The sequence below is a fragment of the Oryzias melastigma genome, linkage group LG11, assembly GCF_002922805.2.
Source record: "Oryzias melastigma strain HK-1 linkage group LG11, ASM292280v2, whole genome shotgun sequence".
Classification (NCBI taxonomy): domain Eukaryota; kingdom Metazoa; phylum Chordata; class Actinopteri; order Beloniformes; family Adrianichthyidae; genus Oryzias; species Oryzias melastigma.
Window position 1 is genome coordinate 2,385,802 of NC_050522.1, and position 18,231 is coordinate 2,404,032.

An 18,231-nucleotide genomic window follows, 5' to 3' on the forward strand; every position below is an offset into this window, starting at 1 on the left:
TTCTGATATTACAACTTGCTCCATATATTCAAATGTCTGATTTGCGTCGTCAACACACCTGGATGGCTCCAACTCTGCTGTTACTGAGGGGCAACATTTTCCCAAAAGTAACTGGACAAAAATGAAGCTCTGCATTAGGAATTAGGATCTGTAATACTCCTAACTCTGACGCTACGCTGTTCTCCAGGCCTGAAGGCAGCGGCCGTCACCCGGTCAGTTGGTGAAGAGCCGCTCCTTCATAACCCGCAGTGTGTTTGGGATGGTTGTCATGGAGACAGACCCAGCCATGTTTCATCTTCAATGCTGATGGGAGGAGGTTTTCACTCTAAATCTGACCACCCATGACCCCATTTATTCTTTCCTTTACATGGATCAGTCGTCCTGGTCTGTTCGCTAAGAAACAGCTCCAAACCATGATGTTTCCACCCCCATGCTTTACAGTAGGTATGGTGTTCTTTGGATTCTTTCTCCTCCCAACAGTAGAGTTCTTACCAAAAACTTCTGTTCTGGTTTCATCTGACCACAGGACATTCTCCCAGAGAATAGAAGAAGTTACAGGTCTGTTAGAGACGGAAATCTCAACGCTAATAGATCACCAAATACTTATTTTTCACCACAACTTATAAATAAATTCATAAAAAATCAGATAATAAGATCCTCTGGATTTTTTTACATTTATTTTGTCTCATAGTTGAGGTGTACTAATGATGAAAATTACAGGCCTCTCTCATCATTTTAATTGGGAGAACTTGTACAATTGGTGGCTGACTACATACTCTGGAAAAAAAATGGCAAAAGCAATGTTGAAGTTTCCCAGATGTCTAACTCTGAGCCAGATGCCAGCTCAGATCATTTTCTTATGTCTTCCATCATTAGAAAAATGCCACCAGAACATGTTAAAAACACCATTTTCATCAACAGTTTTATATTTTTAAGAATAGTTTGTTCATTTTTCTTCAACTGTTCTTGTTTGGTTTGAAAAATGAGAATTTCTCCACAAATGTAGGGAGTTTCCTTTGGGAGGGGTGAACAATTTGTGACCACCTTAACCCTTTAACACCTGAGGTGTTGGCGGTGACGCTTTGATATAAAATCTTTAACTTACTGTAACTTTTCAACCATTAATACAATCATTCCAGTAGATTGTGAAGGAGAAAAGCGGCTTGAGACGCTTTTCTCCTTCACCATCTACTGGAATGATTGTGTTAACGGTTGAGAAGTCATAGTAAGACAAAGAACATAAACACTGGAGTTGGCGGGTTAAGAAACTGCCTTCTCACTCATGGAAGGATGGTGCTGAAAGCAGCTGTTTCTAGTTCTGCTGAAGGAGGTTAAAATGCCGCTGATCTCATCTTTCTGAGGATAATGAAGGCGGACTGCTCTGATCTGACAGCTTTCTTCATGAAACCAAAGCCAGTCCACACAGGTCAGTGTTCAACATAACTTTATTTTCCAGAACAGAGAAGGAATTTGCTCCAACATCAAAACATCATTCTTCTTTATTGAAGCCTTTTTTTCATTTTGTTGATTCAGATACTTCAGTGTTCTGATATTACAACCTGCATCGTCAACACACCTGGATGACTCCAACTCTGCTGTTATTCAGGGGCAATATTTTTCAAAAAGTGACTCTTTGAAGCAGAAGGCACAACAAAAAGGAAACTGTGCATTTGAAATTAGGCGTCAGAATCACTCAAGACCACAGACAGGATCTGCAATACTCCTGCAAGACCTCTAACTTTAACGCTACGCTGTTTTCCAGGCCTGAAGGCAGCGGCTGTCTGCCTTCTGAGGAGGGAAACGCTGCAATTAAACCTTCAGGAACCAGTTTAGTTCACCATAAAATGGGCTTCACTGCGGTGAAGAAACAGGAAGTTGGCAGACGGTGACAAAGTGGGAACCTTCTTCAGGATGTGATGTGGGATCATTTCTCTAGTCTGATCAGGCGATCTGAACCGGTTCCGGTCCACTCGTCTGCATGCGTGCTCACAAAAACTACCATGTCTGCATGCACACCAGCTGCTACAGAGTATGTTGAGAAGAAGGTGCAGCAGTGAGAACGTGCACGGCGCGTGCACTCTCACAACATGATTAACATCCAGCTGCTTCCTTTAATCCGCTTGAGTTTTTTGTTTCAGGTTTGATCCTTTTTGTTGATCGTGACGGTTTTTATAAGTAAAGGGGCGGCGCTTGCTTCTGACCTATAGCCAATAAAAATTGGCTTGTTGTGAACTTGCACACTTGAGATGTTGTGTAAGTGTCATGATTTTGGGTTTGTTTAGCCATCAGATCAGATCATCTCGGGCTGCTGGAGCTCTCAGTCGCCTCTTCTGGTGCCACAAAACACCCCTGCTGGCTAAAGGAAAGCTTGTCTGGTATACAGGCTCACCTTCCATGTTGACAGAAGCTACGGTTTTTAAAAACATATAGATGTCCTATATCACCTTTAACCCTTTTAACACCTTTGGTACAAAAACTGAATCTTTTTGAAAAAAAATGAAACCCTATTTGATGTCAAATCATTCTCAGTTCCATCCATTGACTGTTTCTGACAACTGGACTGAGCGATTGTGATGTCACCATAAAAAATGACTCACCTCTGGCTCCAACCAAATGAAGTCAGTTCCACTGTTGTTTTTTGGTGGTACAAACGCCGCCATGTTGGAGCCAGAAATTGTCCGTACGTAGTGATTGGTCCAATCAGTCTGAGTCACTGTTTCTATGACAACCACTCTCACCAATCAGGAAGGAGCTTGTTGGAAGCCCACACCCCTACCACTGAAAGCAGGCGACACAGAATCTGTCAAACATTTTGAACGTTGGATGTGAGGGCCAGCAGGCACCGCCTACTTTCATTGATCCAAGTTTCGTTCAGGAGACACCAAGCTGACACTTCAAACAGGGTCGTTCTGGTTTAAGGTTGAGTCTCCAGTCTCCAGTGTTCAATGTTCACTATACCTACAAGAGTGACATGTTAAGAACCTGATCAGACAGAAAAATGTCTCATTCCTGCTCCCAGCACCACTGTGTCGATGGATTAGAGTGGTTCCTCATGACCTGCACATATTGGTCTGACTCCTGTGTGTTTCACAGAAAGCAGAGGAGCGTGGATGGAGAAGCTTTGTGCTCAAATCAGCTTTCTTTCTGCTAAAGTGGTTGGATATTAAAGGGAGGAGCCTGAAGCAGGAGCTCAGGAAAAGGGCTGACACTGCTGAAGGCTGGAGTAGAAAAGTGAAAGGATGCTGATGGGGGGGGTTCACAGAGCTGAAGAGACCAGACGAGGACAGCTAACAGTATAAGAGTTTAGCAGTTAAGTTAGTGTTGCTCTGCTAACTGACTTTATCTTCCAACGCTTTGCTCTTCTGTTTCCTTTGCCATGGAGAAAGGCCCATTCTCATCGGTCCACCCTGAAGGAGGAGCCTGAAGGTCCTGGTGTCTCTTCTCTGAGGATTTTTGTCTTTTCCTTCACTTTTTATACAATTTATAGTTTTTTTCTTTCAACTCTTAGTCACTCGTCATGCTGGTTCATGTTAAATAGGTCCTATTGGGGCTTTTGCTTGCTGTTTAATGTGTGATCGCATTGTTTTTCCTGCTGATTACCTGGATCAGGTGTATTCAGACAGTCAGGAGAGACCTGAGTCAGCCAACCAACAGAGAGAACTGGAAAACAGGAATGGTGGCAGGTCTCCAGGACCAGGATGGGGTATCCCTGGTTTATGGAAAGAGGAGGGGTCCTAGGCTGCCTGACATCGTGGGCATTACTTCATAAAACAAAAAGTGTTGGGGGCCCACCTGAAGACCCCAGCGAGCTGTCTGCCACCACCCAACCACCCACCCACCATAACATTCGCTGTGAGTTATTTTGATGGTCTTTCCCTGTGACAGGTCAGAAAACCATTCCAGGTCTCTACTGGGATTTTAATAAAAAAAAGTTCCTATTTTGGCCCATTCACGGGTGAATCTTCAACTGCAAGTGTTAAATATTTATGTGTTAACTTTAGATGGAAAACGCTGCCAGATAAGTTTGTGTTGGCAAAGTTTGACATCAAGGATTGAAGAAAATCCTTCATCAGGAATTCCAGGAAAGATCTGTAAAGTTCCACCTCTGTCATTGGATGAAGGAGCGCTCATGTGATGAATGATGATCATTCAAAAAGGGTTCTGTTATGCAACGTAAACACCAGACATGTGATACACCTGTAAGGTGGTTCTAACCGATATTAGCGCATGCACTCACAGGTAGGAGAGGTTTGGTGCAAAATGTTAAAGTGATGAAAAACTGGAGAATCTTGCTCCAGACTTTTTCTTTCACAGCTCTATTCTGATATATGAAAGACTTCTGTCATAGAATTCTGGACAGACACAAACTGCTATTAGGGTACTCATTTCTCCTTCGTGATCCTTCTTCAGTATTTTGGTGTTTTAAAAAATAAGCTTCCCGTACGTCACTACCGAATCTGATTGGCCAAAATTCAGTTGGTTTAACTCTCAAAGCATAGTCAATGGTCATGCGTTTAGAACATAGAGCCTGAAAATGGATTGAAAAATGTGTGTAGCAACAAGTGAACGAGAGAATTTTGATAATGGAAGCTCAAAATGTCGACGTTTCAATGGAAGCAGTCGATCGAACGCGAGTTTCTGAGCCTGGTGTGAACTTGAGCTTTAGGCAGTCACCACACAGTATTAACCCTTTAACACCTGAGCTCCATTTTTCATGTTCTTGATGTACTGTAACTTTTGAACCTTTAACACAATAATTCCAGTAGATTGTGAAGGAGAAAAGCGGCTCCAGTTGCTTTTTTCATTCACAATCTACTGGAATTATCGTGTTAATGGTTCAAAAGTTACAGTATGTTAACGATTTTGTATTAAACTGTGTGTTGACTGGAATCCAAACAGATCGAATACTCAGCAATTTCAGGAATACCGGCATTTGAAACTCACATTCGAACATTATTATTACATCATTATTTCTTATTTATTAAGTCCTGGTAACAAACAAAGTCCTGGCTGTACCAGCAGCAGCGTTGCACACATGTTTGAGTGAGGTTTGCTCAGGTGTATTTTTAATTTCTTTTTAATAAGTCTCTATTTTTAAACAATTGTATGTAATTTCATAATAAGCTGTTTTATTTTATGTTTTATCACCATTATTTTATTGTATAAAAAACCCATCTGGGGGCAAATGCTGCAAATTAGCTCCTGCTGCAAGCATGATGATATGGGCAGGGACTGCTGCTCTGCTGTATGTCTAGATTTTTATATCAGTCCCTACTAAATAAATAAATTCAAATTCAGTGTTTTAAAGTGAGCCACCTAACAAAACAAGCAAAAGCCTGTCACTCCTATAGCTTCGCTGTTCTTTAGATCTTCATAGATGGAGCTTGTTCAAACCAGGAATTCATCTTTCTATAGAAATGACGATGTAATAGAGTAAAGAAATATTCAGAGACTGAAGGAGATTTAGACATTTAAGGAGAAAACTCATCTGGAAGGAAGTGATTTTCCCTGCTGACAACATTGAGAGACCAAAGAAGGATCAGACGTTTTCTGCAAGTATGCAGCCCAAATTGTACAACAATGTAATTTCAAACTCAAACCAAATCCTTAAAGATCAGTAATCAATTGTGTGTGACAGAAAAGCTCTTTTTTAAACCTAAATGTTTCTTAAGCTGACTGTGCTGAAGGTGGTTGATCATAAATATGATACGTTTTTCACAAAAGTCATACCTGTGGAAAAACCCCTGAAGCTTCTTTGTTAGAGTGTAAAGCTCCGCCCTTCCTGTGTTAAAAGCAGAGAAGAAAACCTCTGTTCACAGTCTGAGGTCCCCCCCACCCCCCGGACTGCCAGACTATGACTGCATGGACTCTCTGATCTCTGCAGCCCTCTGAGCAGCCATGGACTTCCGCCGCTGCACTGCAGCCGCCGCCGCCGCCGCCTCCGTGATGCCCTGGTAGCTGTCGTCCTGAGAGTCCTCGCTGTTCTGGGACTTGGTGCTGTCCTGTGAGTCCGGCTTCTGCCGAAGGGCCCGGCTCTGCTCCTCCTTCAGCTCCACGTAGGAGCGAGAGAAGGTGTGAAAGATGGAGGTGACAGGGAAGGCCATGAGGAGGATGCCACTCAGGATGCTGCTGAGCGCCACCACCTGGCCGGGGATGCTCCTGGGAACCATGTCTCCGTAACCCACAGTGGTCATGGAGATGACCGCCCACCAGTAGCTTCCAGGGATGCTGGTGAATTCCTGCTTGGCTCCCATTTCGCTCTCAGCGAGGAACACCAGAGGAGAGAAAAGCGCCATGGCCACACAGAGGAACAGCAGCAGCAGCCCAAACTCACGCGTGCACCTCCTCACCGTCAGCCCGAGCGTCTGCAAACCCAAAGAGTGGCGAGCCAGCCTCATCACGTAAAAGATCCGTAGCGCTCGCAGAACTCGGAGCACCAAGCCCACCTTCTCCAGGTAGTTGTTCCCTGAGCCCGCGGGCTTCCTCCCTCCAGACAGAGAGTCCACGATGAGGGTGATGTAGTAAGGGAGGATGGCCACCACGTCAATGACGTTCAGAGGCGTTCGCAGGAACATGCACTTGCTCTGAGTCTGAATGAAGCGCAGCAGGAACTCCAGAGAGAACCAGGCCACGCAGACCGTCTCCAGAACAAAGATGTTGTAGCACCTCTGGGAGCACTCCCCCTGCAGAGAAACAAGAGCAACTTTTAACCGCCAAGACAGAGAGACGTCACGATGAGGACAGGACTTTTCATGGCTGACGTCACGACAAACATCACAGACAGTATGAAGAAGCAGACTTTATGAATTTTGAACATAATCATAAAAGATTTGGTTTCAGTCAGAGTCACAGCAGAAGAAACTTCAGCTGCTTCTCATATTTGTCTCTTCTCCTAAAATAGTTTGGTCGAATTAAAAAGAGAATTTTCAGATTTTCCTTCCTGCTGATGTAAATATATGAATAAGTGAGTGTACAATTATGTAAGACTTGCTCAGTCAGCTTCATGCATCTTTACTTAATCTTGCATATTTCATGTTTTTGCGCAGGAACTTTCAAACCTTCTACACCTTTTGAGGACTGTGTAACTGAGCTGGGCACGCTGCAAACTGTGACGGCACTGAAGGACGACGGGAAACTAAACTTTCTGTCAGGTTGAAAAAACTATGGATGTCTGTTGTCTTAACAGGAAAACCTTTGAAACTCTCACTCTAATCGTCTTCTGATCTATTTCAAAGCATGCCCAGTGGTCTTTAGCTTGTGATTTTCATTTTGTTTTTAGCCGGATTTGGCTAGTTTCTGCAGAGCGGCAGGTTTGTTACAAATTCACCTTTTAAGTGTTGGTGGGACAGCTGGCACAGAGCGAGCTCTCCTCCATTTCCCTCTCTGTTGCTGAGAGCTCTCTGTTTACACTTATTACTGCTAAACTACAGCTCTCACACCCCCAACCTAACATTACCTGTCGAAAAAAATGGCAACTGACAAGCAAAATTGGAGACGTCTGGTTTTGAGCCAGATGGCAGCTCAGAGAATTTTATATGTTTTCCATCATCAGAAAAAAGCCATGAGAAGATGTTAAAACATCAAAAACACCATTATCGTTGGGATGGGACATTTAAAGGTTCTCCTGTTAAGAAAAAAGACATCCGTAGTTTTTGATCCTGAACAAACTGTCCTGTTCTCAGCCTGCTCAGTTTGTGTTGGGTTTTTTCCACTTGTGCTCCTGGTTCATGTCATTAGCTCTCCTTGGTCTCTCCTGTTCACCTCTGCATTTATACTGCTGCTTCAGTTCATTCCTGAGCCACTTTGTTTGCTCTCTAAAGGTGCATTCACACCAAGCACACTTTGTTTGACACATTTGCGTGCCCCACCCCCTTTTGCCATGCGACGAATTCTCTGCTTGTCACAGATGAAAAAATGTATGACTTTGACGCCACGGCCACGTGTGGGAGGAGCTTCCAGCTAATGTTTTTAGGATGACGCTATAAGGAACAGTGTCTGTGGATATCTCACTTAGAATGAATAAGGACACGGATGATGTTGAGAGATCAGGTTTATTTATTGTGAAGAGTTCTAAAAAACATCAGTATTTATGTCTCCATGTTTGGGTTCATATGATCATTATTAAAAGATTTCCCCAGTACAGGGGGCTGTGTCTGTATGACAGCTGCATCTGCTGTGTTTCTGTGTCTCTGTGGCTGAGCTTGAAGACTCTCTGTCTCGTATTAACCTGAGGGGGAAAAATAAAATTCATTTTTCCCTGGTCTTGGTTTCCCTCTCACTAACTCTATTTTTTGTTATAGACTTCTTTATCGTGGGGAGGCGACGGAAGGAAATCCTCATTATTGTTATTAAAAAGTGTAGAAGGTTTGAAAGTTCCTGTGCAAAAACCATGAAATATGCAAGATAACAAAAAGATGCAAGAAGCTAACGTGTAACATTTACACGTTAGCCATGTTAGCATGTTCAATTTACCAGTAACTCCCAACCTTATATGCAACCAAACTGATACCACTAAAAAAAACGGTATTTGTGACTACGCTAAATCCCAAGCTTTTTAGGAACACATAAAAAACAGAGCACAACACCACATGTTAGCCGTGTTAGCGTATTCACAGTAACACCCAACCAAATCATCTTTGTTCCCTATTCTGATGCTCGATTTGAAGAGCAGCAGATTGTATTTAGCGTGTCTGCACGCCTAAATGCATGTAGTTGCTGCTTGTTTGTGTAGTCACAGCAGCATCGGTCAGTTTTTTTGTTTACGTGTTACAAAAAAGGTTGAGACTTACAAAAATGCTAATGTGGCTAACATGTGATGTGTTATAAACCAGTTCTAGAGTTTCTGTGAAGTCTTTTGACTCTTTTGTTTGGCTCACATTATAGTTCAGGTGAATACTTCATTCTGATTGGCTGCAGGATCTCCACAACAAAGTGATTATGGAGACTCATAAAAGAAATTCTGGTCACATAGCCTGAATGTTTTGATTATTGTACTGGCCTAAATGCCAGTTGATTATCAGACTAACAAAAACCTGGAGCGGGTGAACATGCACTACCCTTCAAATGTTTGAGGTCACACAGACTATTTTGTGTTTTCATGAAAAGTCACACTTTTCTTTAACAGTTGAGTTGAACAGTGAATAAGAAATGTGGTCAAGACATTGACAATTTTAGATAAAATATTTGTTTTCCTTTAAATTTTGCTTTTGACAACGAATCCTCCGTTTGCAGCAGTTCTAGCATTGCAAACCTTTAGCATTCCAACTGTTAGTTTGTTCAGGTAATATGGAAAAGTTCGTACCCCACTCTTCTAGAAGCCCTTCCTACAAGTTGGATTGGCTGGATGAGCACTTCTTTGCATACCAATGGGGTTTAGATCTGCTGGAGTCCATGTTGGACTCCAGCTGGGCCGCCCTTCATCCCGGTTCTGATCGTAGCTTTTATGGACTACCGGACAATTTCAACTTCACCTTTTATTTTACACATCTCTTTACCTCACAACTCTAACATATCCATATACACACCCATGGGTAACACACTATACAAGAAAGGTCACTAATTTTCTGTCCCCTACCCCGTCTCTCGTGGGGGAAACCAGGCCCCTTAGCGGCTTTCAGGGCCAGCAGGGAGGGGGATCCCTGAGCTCTCTGGCTTGGCCATGAGCCGGGGATCACATCACATCTGAGCCTGGGGGTGTCCGTGTCCTTGTGTTTCGGGTTCAGGTCCTTACCTCTGAGCGGCAGGTCTCTTTAAAATTCCAACAGTGGGGGAGCCTTGTCAGCTCGAGTTCACCGTGCTCTTCAGGGACTCTACGCTTCTTTTGTGAGCTGTAGTTGTATTGTGGACGTGTTGACATGTTTTTGTGTGAAGGTTTTTAGGAGAAAACAAGTTCTGTTTGCAATATTTAAGGGAGTGTGCTGACAGGCCTTCCCTGTCATTCCACCGTGGGGTGGTTGTGGTAGAGCGGTCCACCTCCGATTGGAAGATCACAGGTTTGGTTCCCACCCTGCCTGCCCGTATGTCAAAGTGTCCTTGAGCAAAACACTGAACCACACGCTGATCCTGGTGGTTACAGGTTGGCGTCAGTGTTTGGCAGCAAATCTGCCATCAGTGTGTGCATGCATGGGTGAATGGGACTGAGACTGTAAAGGACTCTGGGCCTTCTAAAAATGTAGTAAAGCGCTAAAAAGGTATACGCCAGTTACCATTTTATCATTTACCATTCATCTCCTGCTGGCTTACAGCCCCTCACACCCTAGCCTAACATTAACAGTACAAGAAAAATGGTGATCCAGATTCCAGCTCAGACGAGGAAAACAAAGACATTCATGGATCTATGGATGAATCAGAATGGAGCAGAGCAGGGGACAAACAAGTTCTTTTCAAAGGCACTTTTTCATCTGCTCTTGATATAAAACAATTTAAATGAAGAAATATTTGAGATGCAATTTTGAGCTTCATTTTCTTCTTACATGTCCGCCATCATCAGAAAAACCCAAAACAACATGTTAAGAACACCCAAAACACCATTTTCAGTGGAGTGGGTCTTACAGTAAAGGACTTCCTCGTGTGTTTGTGTGTACTTGTGTAGTTGGCTGCTAACAGTGAGATTAGTGGTTCTCTTGACCGAGGTCAGCTTTCATTTAAATTAGGTTTCTGCTACACATTTATGGAACAGTATTCAAAAATGTTACCACCCAGCGACTGAAATGCACGTTTTTGGGCAAATTTGGCAGGTGGCCACATGGCGGCATTTGTAATCGGGAGGCAGAAGTCCGTTACCCAATGCGCAGTGGCCAGTTAAAAAAAAAAAAAGTTACAGATTATTTTTCTCTGAAAGGTGGCATCGGTCAGTGGGGGCCCGGGCACATTTCCAGATTGGTGGCAATCACGTGACATGCAGGGAAGACTTATTATGAAATCGGTCGACAGCAGGACGGCCACAGGGCGGATCGCCGGCCGGCAGCATGTGCAAATGTCTCGGGATGCCGGCCGTCCACATCGAGAGCCACATATACAGCAGCCCATCCTGCATGCCTGACGGCTGCCTGACTGCCTCTGTCTGAATATGCTGAGTCTGCAGAACAAAAACAGGAACATTGTCAACTCCTACAACTCAGTGAAGACTGAAGATATTATCAATACTGCATGCTCCACTCCATTTGAATATTTTATCGTGCCTTTTTATGACGCACAACACTTAAAGCTGGAGACATGCAGGATCCTTGGATTGTTATGTAAATTTAGCCAGATTTTTGCTTGAATATTTGATCAGTCACAGGTGCTGATTAATGAACATGTTCATGTTAATTGTTTCTGTGTGTTCAGAAGTGCAGAAAAAGATTTCTGCAGACACACAGCAGCACACAGATGATTCCATCAGCTGCAGATCTTCAGAGCATTTTTACAGTTTGAACGCAACCAGAAGGACTGGATTCAGACAGACAGCTGCAAGCCAACGTTTTCAAAAAGCTAACCTTTTAGAACGCCAAATGAAGAGTTGTAATATGGAAGTTATTCTGTTCCATCAGAATCTGAAATTTTTAAACACTTGAATTTCAAACAGCAAATTTGATGGAAAAAACTCACTTTTTCTGTCTCATTAGAAACAACTTGTCGATCTAAGAGCACATCAATATCCAGCCAATCAGATCATGACACTGACGTGACATCAGCGTCTGCTAGACTGTGTGGCGCCGATAGATCTGGAGCCAGTGTGCACGGTTTTGAATTTGATTTTGTGGGTGAACATAATTTGGAAGTTTTGGTGTCAAATTGTCGGTTTTTATTTATATATTTGTTTTTTTTGTTCAACCAATCCCCTTTTGAAATGAGTGGACCAAATGTGCTATTCCTGTTGCCTGTCTAAACATGTGTTCTTTAAGCTTGACGCCCAGCCTGCGTGTGGGAGGAGCTACCAGCTAATTTTTTTAGCCTGACCTCGACAAGAAGTTGTGTCTCCTTTACAATGTATGGAAGACACGCATAATGTTGAGAGATCAGGTGTGTTTATTTTATAGAGCTCTACAAAAACATTGGTAGTCCTAAATACGTTTCCTTGTCTGAGTTATGAGATTTTTAGAGATTCAGCAGGTGTTGTGCTAAGGTACGATCCCCCTGCCAGAATGTGTTTCCCTGGTCTGAGGCATCGTTGATTTGTTTCCTAACAATATTTTGGAGCCTAAAACTTTGCTGTTTAAAAATCAAGGGTTAAAAAAAAATCAGAAAGAAAATTCAAAGGTAAAAAAAGTTCAGAATCTGATGGAACAGAAAAACGTTCATGCTGTAAAATCCCCACAGACTCTTCCTCCATGTTGACCTGTTTTCAGTTTAATCTTCATCGGAAGACAGAAAGCTCTTTTCCTGCAGATGGTGAGTCATGAGAAGACAAGAGCAAGCACCTGAGCAGAGCCTCAGCTAAGGAACACTGTGGAGAATAACATTCGTTTCCGTATGTCTCTATGAACACGCCCCTATGCGCTGTCTCCGCAAGCTTTTTCACTTGTCCTTCTAATAGTCGAGTCGGACGTCACCTCCTCAGTCTAACACCTCTACTTGGTCCCAGAAACAAACTCTGAGAGCTCCTGTGGTGATGAGCTAGCTTAACTGTTCAAAGAGCGAGCTAATCACTCAGTCGCTGAACGCTAGTCAGAGCTGCACCAGCTCCTCTGAGCTAAGCAGCTGGCATGTCTCCAAACAGCAGCTGCTGCAGCTAGCTGGAGCTTGGAACTCAAAGCTTTCCGCTTTTTATTGGACCAAAAGAGCGACGGGGTCTAAATCTGCGCTCACCATGGACACAGTCAGGCTAACAGGCATACGTGCACGTGTGGGAACCGGGGAAGACAGTCCCAGGACACGTTTGCCTCTCCGGTCCTCTGTGAACACTGTGCATGGCTCTCCCTCAAAACCAACACATGACGAGTGAGCTGACTGCAGGTTGGTGTTTTTAAGGCGATCTGCACCCACTTCCATGAATCTCAATGTTTTCAAGCACACATGCAGGTTTGGGCATTCGTCATGTTCCTCACTGAAACCCACACAGTTCCAGAAATGCAGCAGCTCCCCAGCTAACACACTTTCTGATTCAAGAAGCAACTTGGAGGCAAATCAGCTTCAAGCTGAGATTTTTCATGAAGCTGTTTTCTATGGATAACAACAAACTTCAGATTCCTCTGGAAAACATGTTTCTTTGTTTGCCTTTTCTTCTTTAACTACTGCAGTAGCTGACCAGCCAGACATTTCAGCACTACTCCTGCTAGTTTGTCTCTTTCCTGTCCTCTCTAAATGTTCACAGCAGATGTTGATTCAGCGTCTGGTTCTGCTGGATATTTACTCCATCTTCAGGGAGCTTTCCTCTCTACGTTTTCTTGGAGCGATTGGACCCAGACCTTCTCCATTTACACTGTTGGTCACTTGAATAATGTATTAGTAGAAAATGAATATGTCTTCTTTCTTTAAGAACAATCTGAACTAAGTTAAAGTACAGTAACCATAATAATCAAAGTTCTTTCAGATGTTCTTGTGTACCTCGGTTGATCTGATTTATGAATAAACTAAACTAAATTTGATTTTATTGAAAGAAAACCGGGCTGCACGGTGGTGCAGTGGTTAGCGCTCTTGCCTCACAGCTAGAAGGCCCCGGTTCGACTCCCGGCTGGGACCTTTCTGTGTGGAGTTTGCATGTTCTCCCCGTGCATGCGTGGGTTTTCACCGGGGACTCCGGCTTCCTCCCACCGTCCAAAAACATGCTTCATAGGTTAATTGATGACTCTAAATTGCCCCTAGGTGTGAATGTGAGAGTGAATGGGTGTGTGATTGAGGCCCTGTGACAGACTGGAGACCTGTCCAGGGTGAACCCCGCCTTCGCCCATCAGCAGCCGGGTTGGGCTCCGGCACCCCGCGACCCCGAAATGGTCAAAGCGGTCAAGAAAATGAATGAAAGAAAACCAAATTAATGAACTTAAACATTAAAATGGAGCCTTTTAAACTAAAACGTGACTTTATTCTTATTTTCCATCTGTGCATAACCAAAGAGCTGAAATGTTTTGTTTCAGCAGTGACTTGGTTAGGCAGAGGATGATGTTCTTGGACCAGAGAACATATAGTGGATTCACAGTATAGACACACTGAATGACAGTAACTTGGTTTCTAGTCCTACAAATAATGCATTACATTGCACTACACCATCGAGCAGCCATCTTTCTTTTATCTCCACAATATTTGTAACATCAGATCTCAGACTGATATAAAGAAATAAGCCAGCAAACCTGTTTCTTCAGGATTAAACTGCTCTTCGTCTTCACCAGTTTTAGGTTCTCTTCACTGGCTGCCACGCCCACTTTGGTTCTTAGATTAAATAAAATTGACTGAAGAGGTTTACAACATTGTTTGTTGCAGGACTCCACACACATACTTGCTCTTATAAATAAAGGGAATTGAATTGGGTCCTCTACAGCTGTGTCAGTCTAAACCCCCATGGGGGTCCTTATGCTTCCATTTAAGCTGACCTCACCCCAGGTGCTGTCGATTGTGATGGCTGTCGTCTGTCAAGCGGAGCTTTCTTCATAATGAAGACATAGGGCTCAAACTGACGGACAGGACATGGCGGGGGATTTTCTGTCACAATAATACACAGACCTGCAGCCTCACAGAGTTTCAGCACAGATGCAGACATGTTTAAAAAAAGCCTGAGCAAATGCTTGAGTGGTGTTTGATTTGACTGCAACTGTTCCACTCAGACGTGCAGCCTCAGAGACATGCACGTGTTTCCATCAACTCTAACCTTGATTCTCATGAGAACTGTCTGTCAATCTATCAATAACCTTCTTCCTCTCCAGGCAACAAAGTGCTTCCTCTGTGAATTGTCTGGAAAACAGCAGATAAAACCACTTAACCTCAACGTGTTCACTCATGTGAACGCTCTTCTGGTTTGATGGCTCTTCTCTGAGTCAGAGGAGATCCTGCTCATGTTGAGCTCAGCGGGGAATTCATGCTCCCCAGAGATTACAAAGAAGAAAATGCTGTTTCCCTTTAACACAGAACTCATGAGGGTGGATTATTCCTGTCATCCCTGAGTCATGTATCTAAAGGGTTATAACCCTGGAGACCCTGTCAGGTCAGAAAGTGTGACGTATAAATGAACAAAAAGACACTAATCCTGAGAGAATCTGATCAACTTTCAAATAAAACACCACATGGGGAGTCCATTAGGCCCCCAGTGTGACTGAGAAAGAAATCATTCTGTCTACACAACAAAGCGACTGCAGACTAGTTCAGTTGTTTAGGCTAATTTGGCATTTCACTAATATTTTAGTTGGCTTTCAGCTTTAGAGTTTTCAGCTATCAGCTTCAGTGTTTTTAACAATTAGCTTTACTATTTTCAGCTATCAGCACTAGCATCTTCAGCTGCCAAATTTATCTTACAGTATTCACACTAGTATTATCACAGGTAATGCTATACATCTAGTTTATAGTTAGTTTAAAACTAATGATGGTTAAGATGTGTGCTTTACATCCAGTTTGTGGATGACCCGATTAGTCGACTAATTGGGAAAAATGATCGGTGATTAGTCGACTATTAAAATACTCGTTTGTGGCAGCTCTACTGCAGACGGAGTGTCAGGGTTTGAGGGGTGGAGAGGAGGGCAGTCCTGATGTGTCGGAGACGTGATCTTCAGTTAACTGTGAGCAAATAAAACTAATGTCAAACTTAGAGACCCAGCTCAGATTTTGTGTGCCACTGATGAGAGCTGATTTTTGGCACCGACATTTGTGATCTCAACATTTATCAGCATCTATTTGTTTTGTTTTTAACCTTGAACTGTTTTTTTTTGGTCCAGACGGAGCCGTGCGTCTCTGCCTCCAGCATTGTCCCCACCACAGCACGATCTGATTGATGATCCAACTCACGCACTCGGTCCTCTGCAAGTCACACTGCTAGCAACTAGGGCTTTCACTTTCAACGCAATAATAATGTGTTAATGCAAATGTCTTGAAATATTAAATCTTGTGTTAAAAAAGGAATTTTGTCCTCCCCGTATTAAAAAATATAATAAAAACTGCTCGAGTGCCTCATCTCCACTGTGTGAGAGGATTACTACGGCTCCTCCCTCCTGTGCTTTAGGCAACTTACAAAACATGAAAAAGTTTCTTTATGCTCCGCCCCCCCAGTCCAGAGGGAGCGCATCTTCTGGGAGGTCTCTGCAACCTGCAGACCCTGGACAAGCTGTCTGGTTGGACGACGCGCAGAACTGCTTATCTAGTCCTTTTTAGTTGGCACTACTGTTAATTTATTGTCACATTTTTCTCAAATTATATTTAATTTGTTTTAGTTACTTTATAAAACTTTAGGGAATTTATTTATGTATGTTTTTATGGACCTTATAAGATAAAATACAGAGCCAATGAACTTTCTGCACTTTTTGTCCCAACTTTTCACAAAGATAAGTCCTTTTATTGATGTTGAAGTCTTCCTTTACTCACTCAGATAAATGTTTGTTCCAAATGTTGGTTATTGGTCTTCTTGACTATCACTAACTGGTATCAGCCCTGAAAATAACATGAGTGGATCTCTAGAGCAGTCGTGTTAAAGTTACATGGCACAGCCTCCATGCACACCAGAACACATACGAGTTTGTTCTTTAAAACATTAATGAGCTGAAATATAAATTCATTTGTAAACATAAAGAAAATAAAGAATTTGATGCTTTTTCAAGTTTCCTGCTTTTAAACCCCATAAGGTGTAAAAAGAACACCAAGTTTTTATACACATAGTGATTCCTGACAAAACATGAGTGCAAAATATTCAGTTATAATAGTGACAATCAAACAGTTTAGTGATGATGCAGTGAAACTGATTTCAAAGTGCTGCATTCAAAAGTAAATTTAAAGTCTCATTAAAACAGAACAGAAAAAGGCTGTTAGTCTGAAGCATCCAACACTTTCATCAAGTCTTCAGGCCAAACAAAACCTTCTCACTCATTTCTCTGTGGTAGCTGTTACTCATGCAATAAATGCAGGCCTAAGAAAACAGGATTCAAAGCCGCTGAAGGCTGCAGGGTTAGATTAGAAGTATCATCGCATAATACTCTCTCACATTAAAACCATTATTTACGCTCCATTAGATTTAATGTTTAAAAATGTGCAATACAAGAACATTCTAAGCGTATTAGCAGAACAAACAGCCTCTAGTTTTTGCAGCCTGGTTGTATTTTTTGTGCTGTCCTGGATTATGAATTGAGTTCACTTTAGTTAGTTTAATGACACCTGAATTAACAAATCAATAAATATTTTATTCTCTTGTGCTGCAAGCAGAAACATCAATGTAGTATCGGTGTGTTCAGGTGTCCCAAAGATAAAAATAGTTTTCCTGTCTCTGCACATTATGGGTCTGACTTTCCTGCTGAATCAGTATTGACCGGGATGAAATGTTGGGATTTCCTGCAGCAGTTGCACACATTTTTCTTCCAAGAGTTGGTTCTGTTCCTCTGCAGCGACATAAAGCTTTTAGTGGAGCTGTGCTTAAAAATGACTGGGATTTACATCATCATGGAGTGTGAAAGGCTGCGGGGCATAAAGGTTGGAGCCGCAGCTGCAGCTCACTCAGGACCTGAGCGGGACCAGAGACGCCTCTTCAAAGACACTTATGAAAAACAAGTGAGCAGCTCTGAAGGATGGAATCAGAACACTGGGGATGCTTAATCCCCTTTTCATCCAGAGAGTGGACCACAGCACATAAAATGTGAAATGCATTATAGATTTTTTTTCCTTGTACTCATTCTGTATGAGCCTGAGTGAGGAGGAAAGGGAGTCTTTCTACAACAATTAAATTAGCTCCACAGGCTAAGTGCTTTTCATTGCAGATGCCTCTTTAAAATGTGGCTTTCGCTGAACTTCTGCTCTGCAGCAGAATCTCATTAAATCCTCTAAAAATAAAGAAAAGTTGACTGTTTTGGACAAAATATTTTTAGGTGAACAAAGAAACATATTTGCCTGGTTTTATTCTGACTGTACTAGCTACTTTTTTTTAAGTTTGTTTTTGTCCACAAAGAGAATAGATAGAAAATGTAACTAACAGAAACATCAAATATTTAGTACCTTCTAATGCAGAAAGCAAGCGTCCTGATGAAATGAGCCTAGAAATGGTCCAAAAACCTACAGATACATTTGTAAACTTGCTGGGCTATACAGCTATAGTAACTGCCATGAATGATATACTTGATATCCTTCATC

At 42.6% G+C, this 18,231-nt stretch overlaps 1 protein-coding gene across 1 annotated transcript in view; it reads right to left on the bottom strand.

Moving 5' to 3' along the window:
- Positions 1-1,427: 1,427 nt before the first annotated feature.
- kcng2 (potassium voltage-gated channel, subfamily G, member 2) overlaps positions 1,428-18,231 on the bottom strand; it is a 39,090-nt gene continuing 22,286 nt past the window's right edge. The window contains exon 3 of the mRNA XM_024257941.2: positions 1,428-6,683. Coding sequence (XP_024113709.1) covers positions 5,853-6,683 — 831 coding nt within the window. The 3' untranslated portion in view covers positions 1,428-5,852. The remainder of the gene's footprint in view (positions 6,684-18,231) is intronic.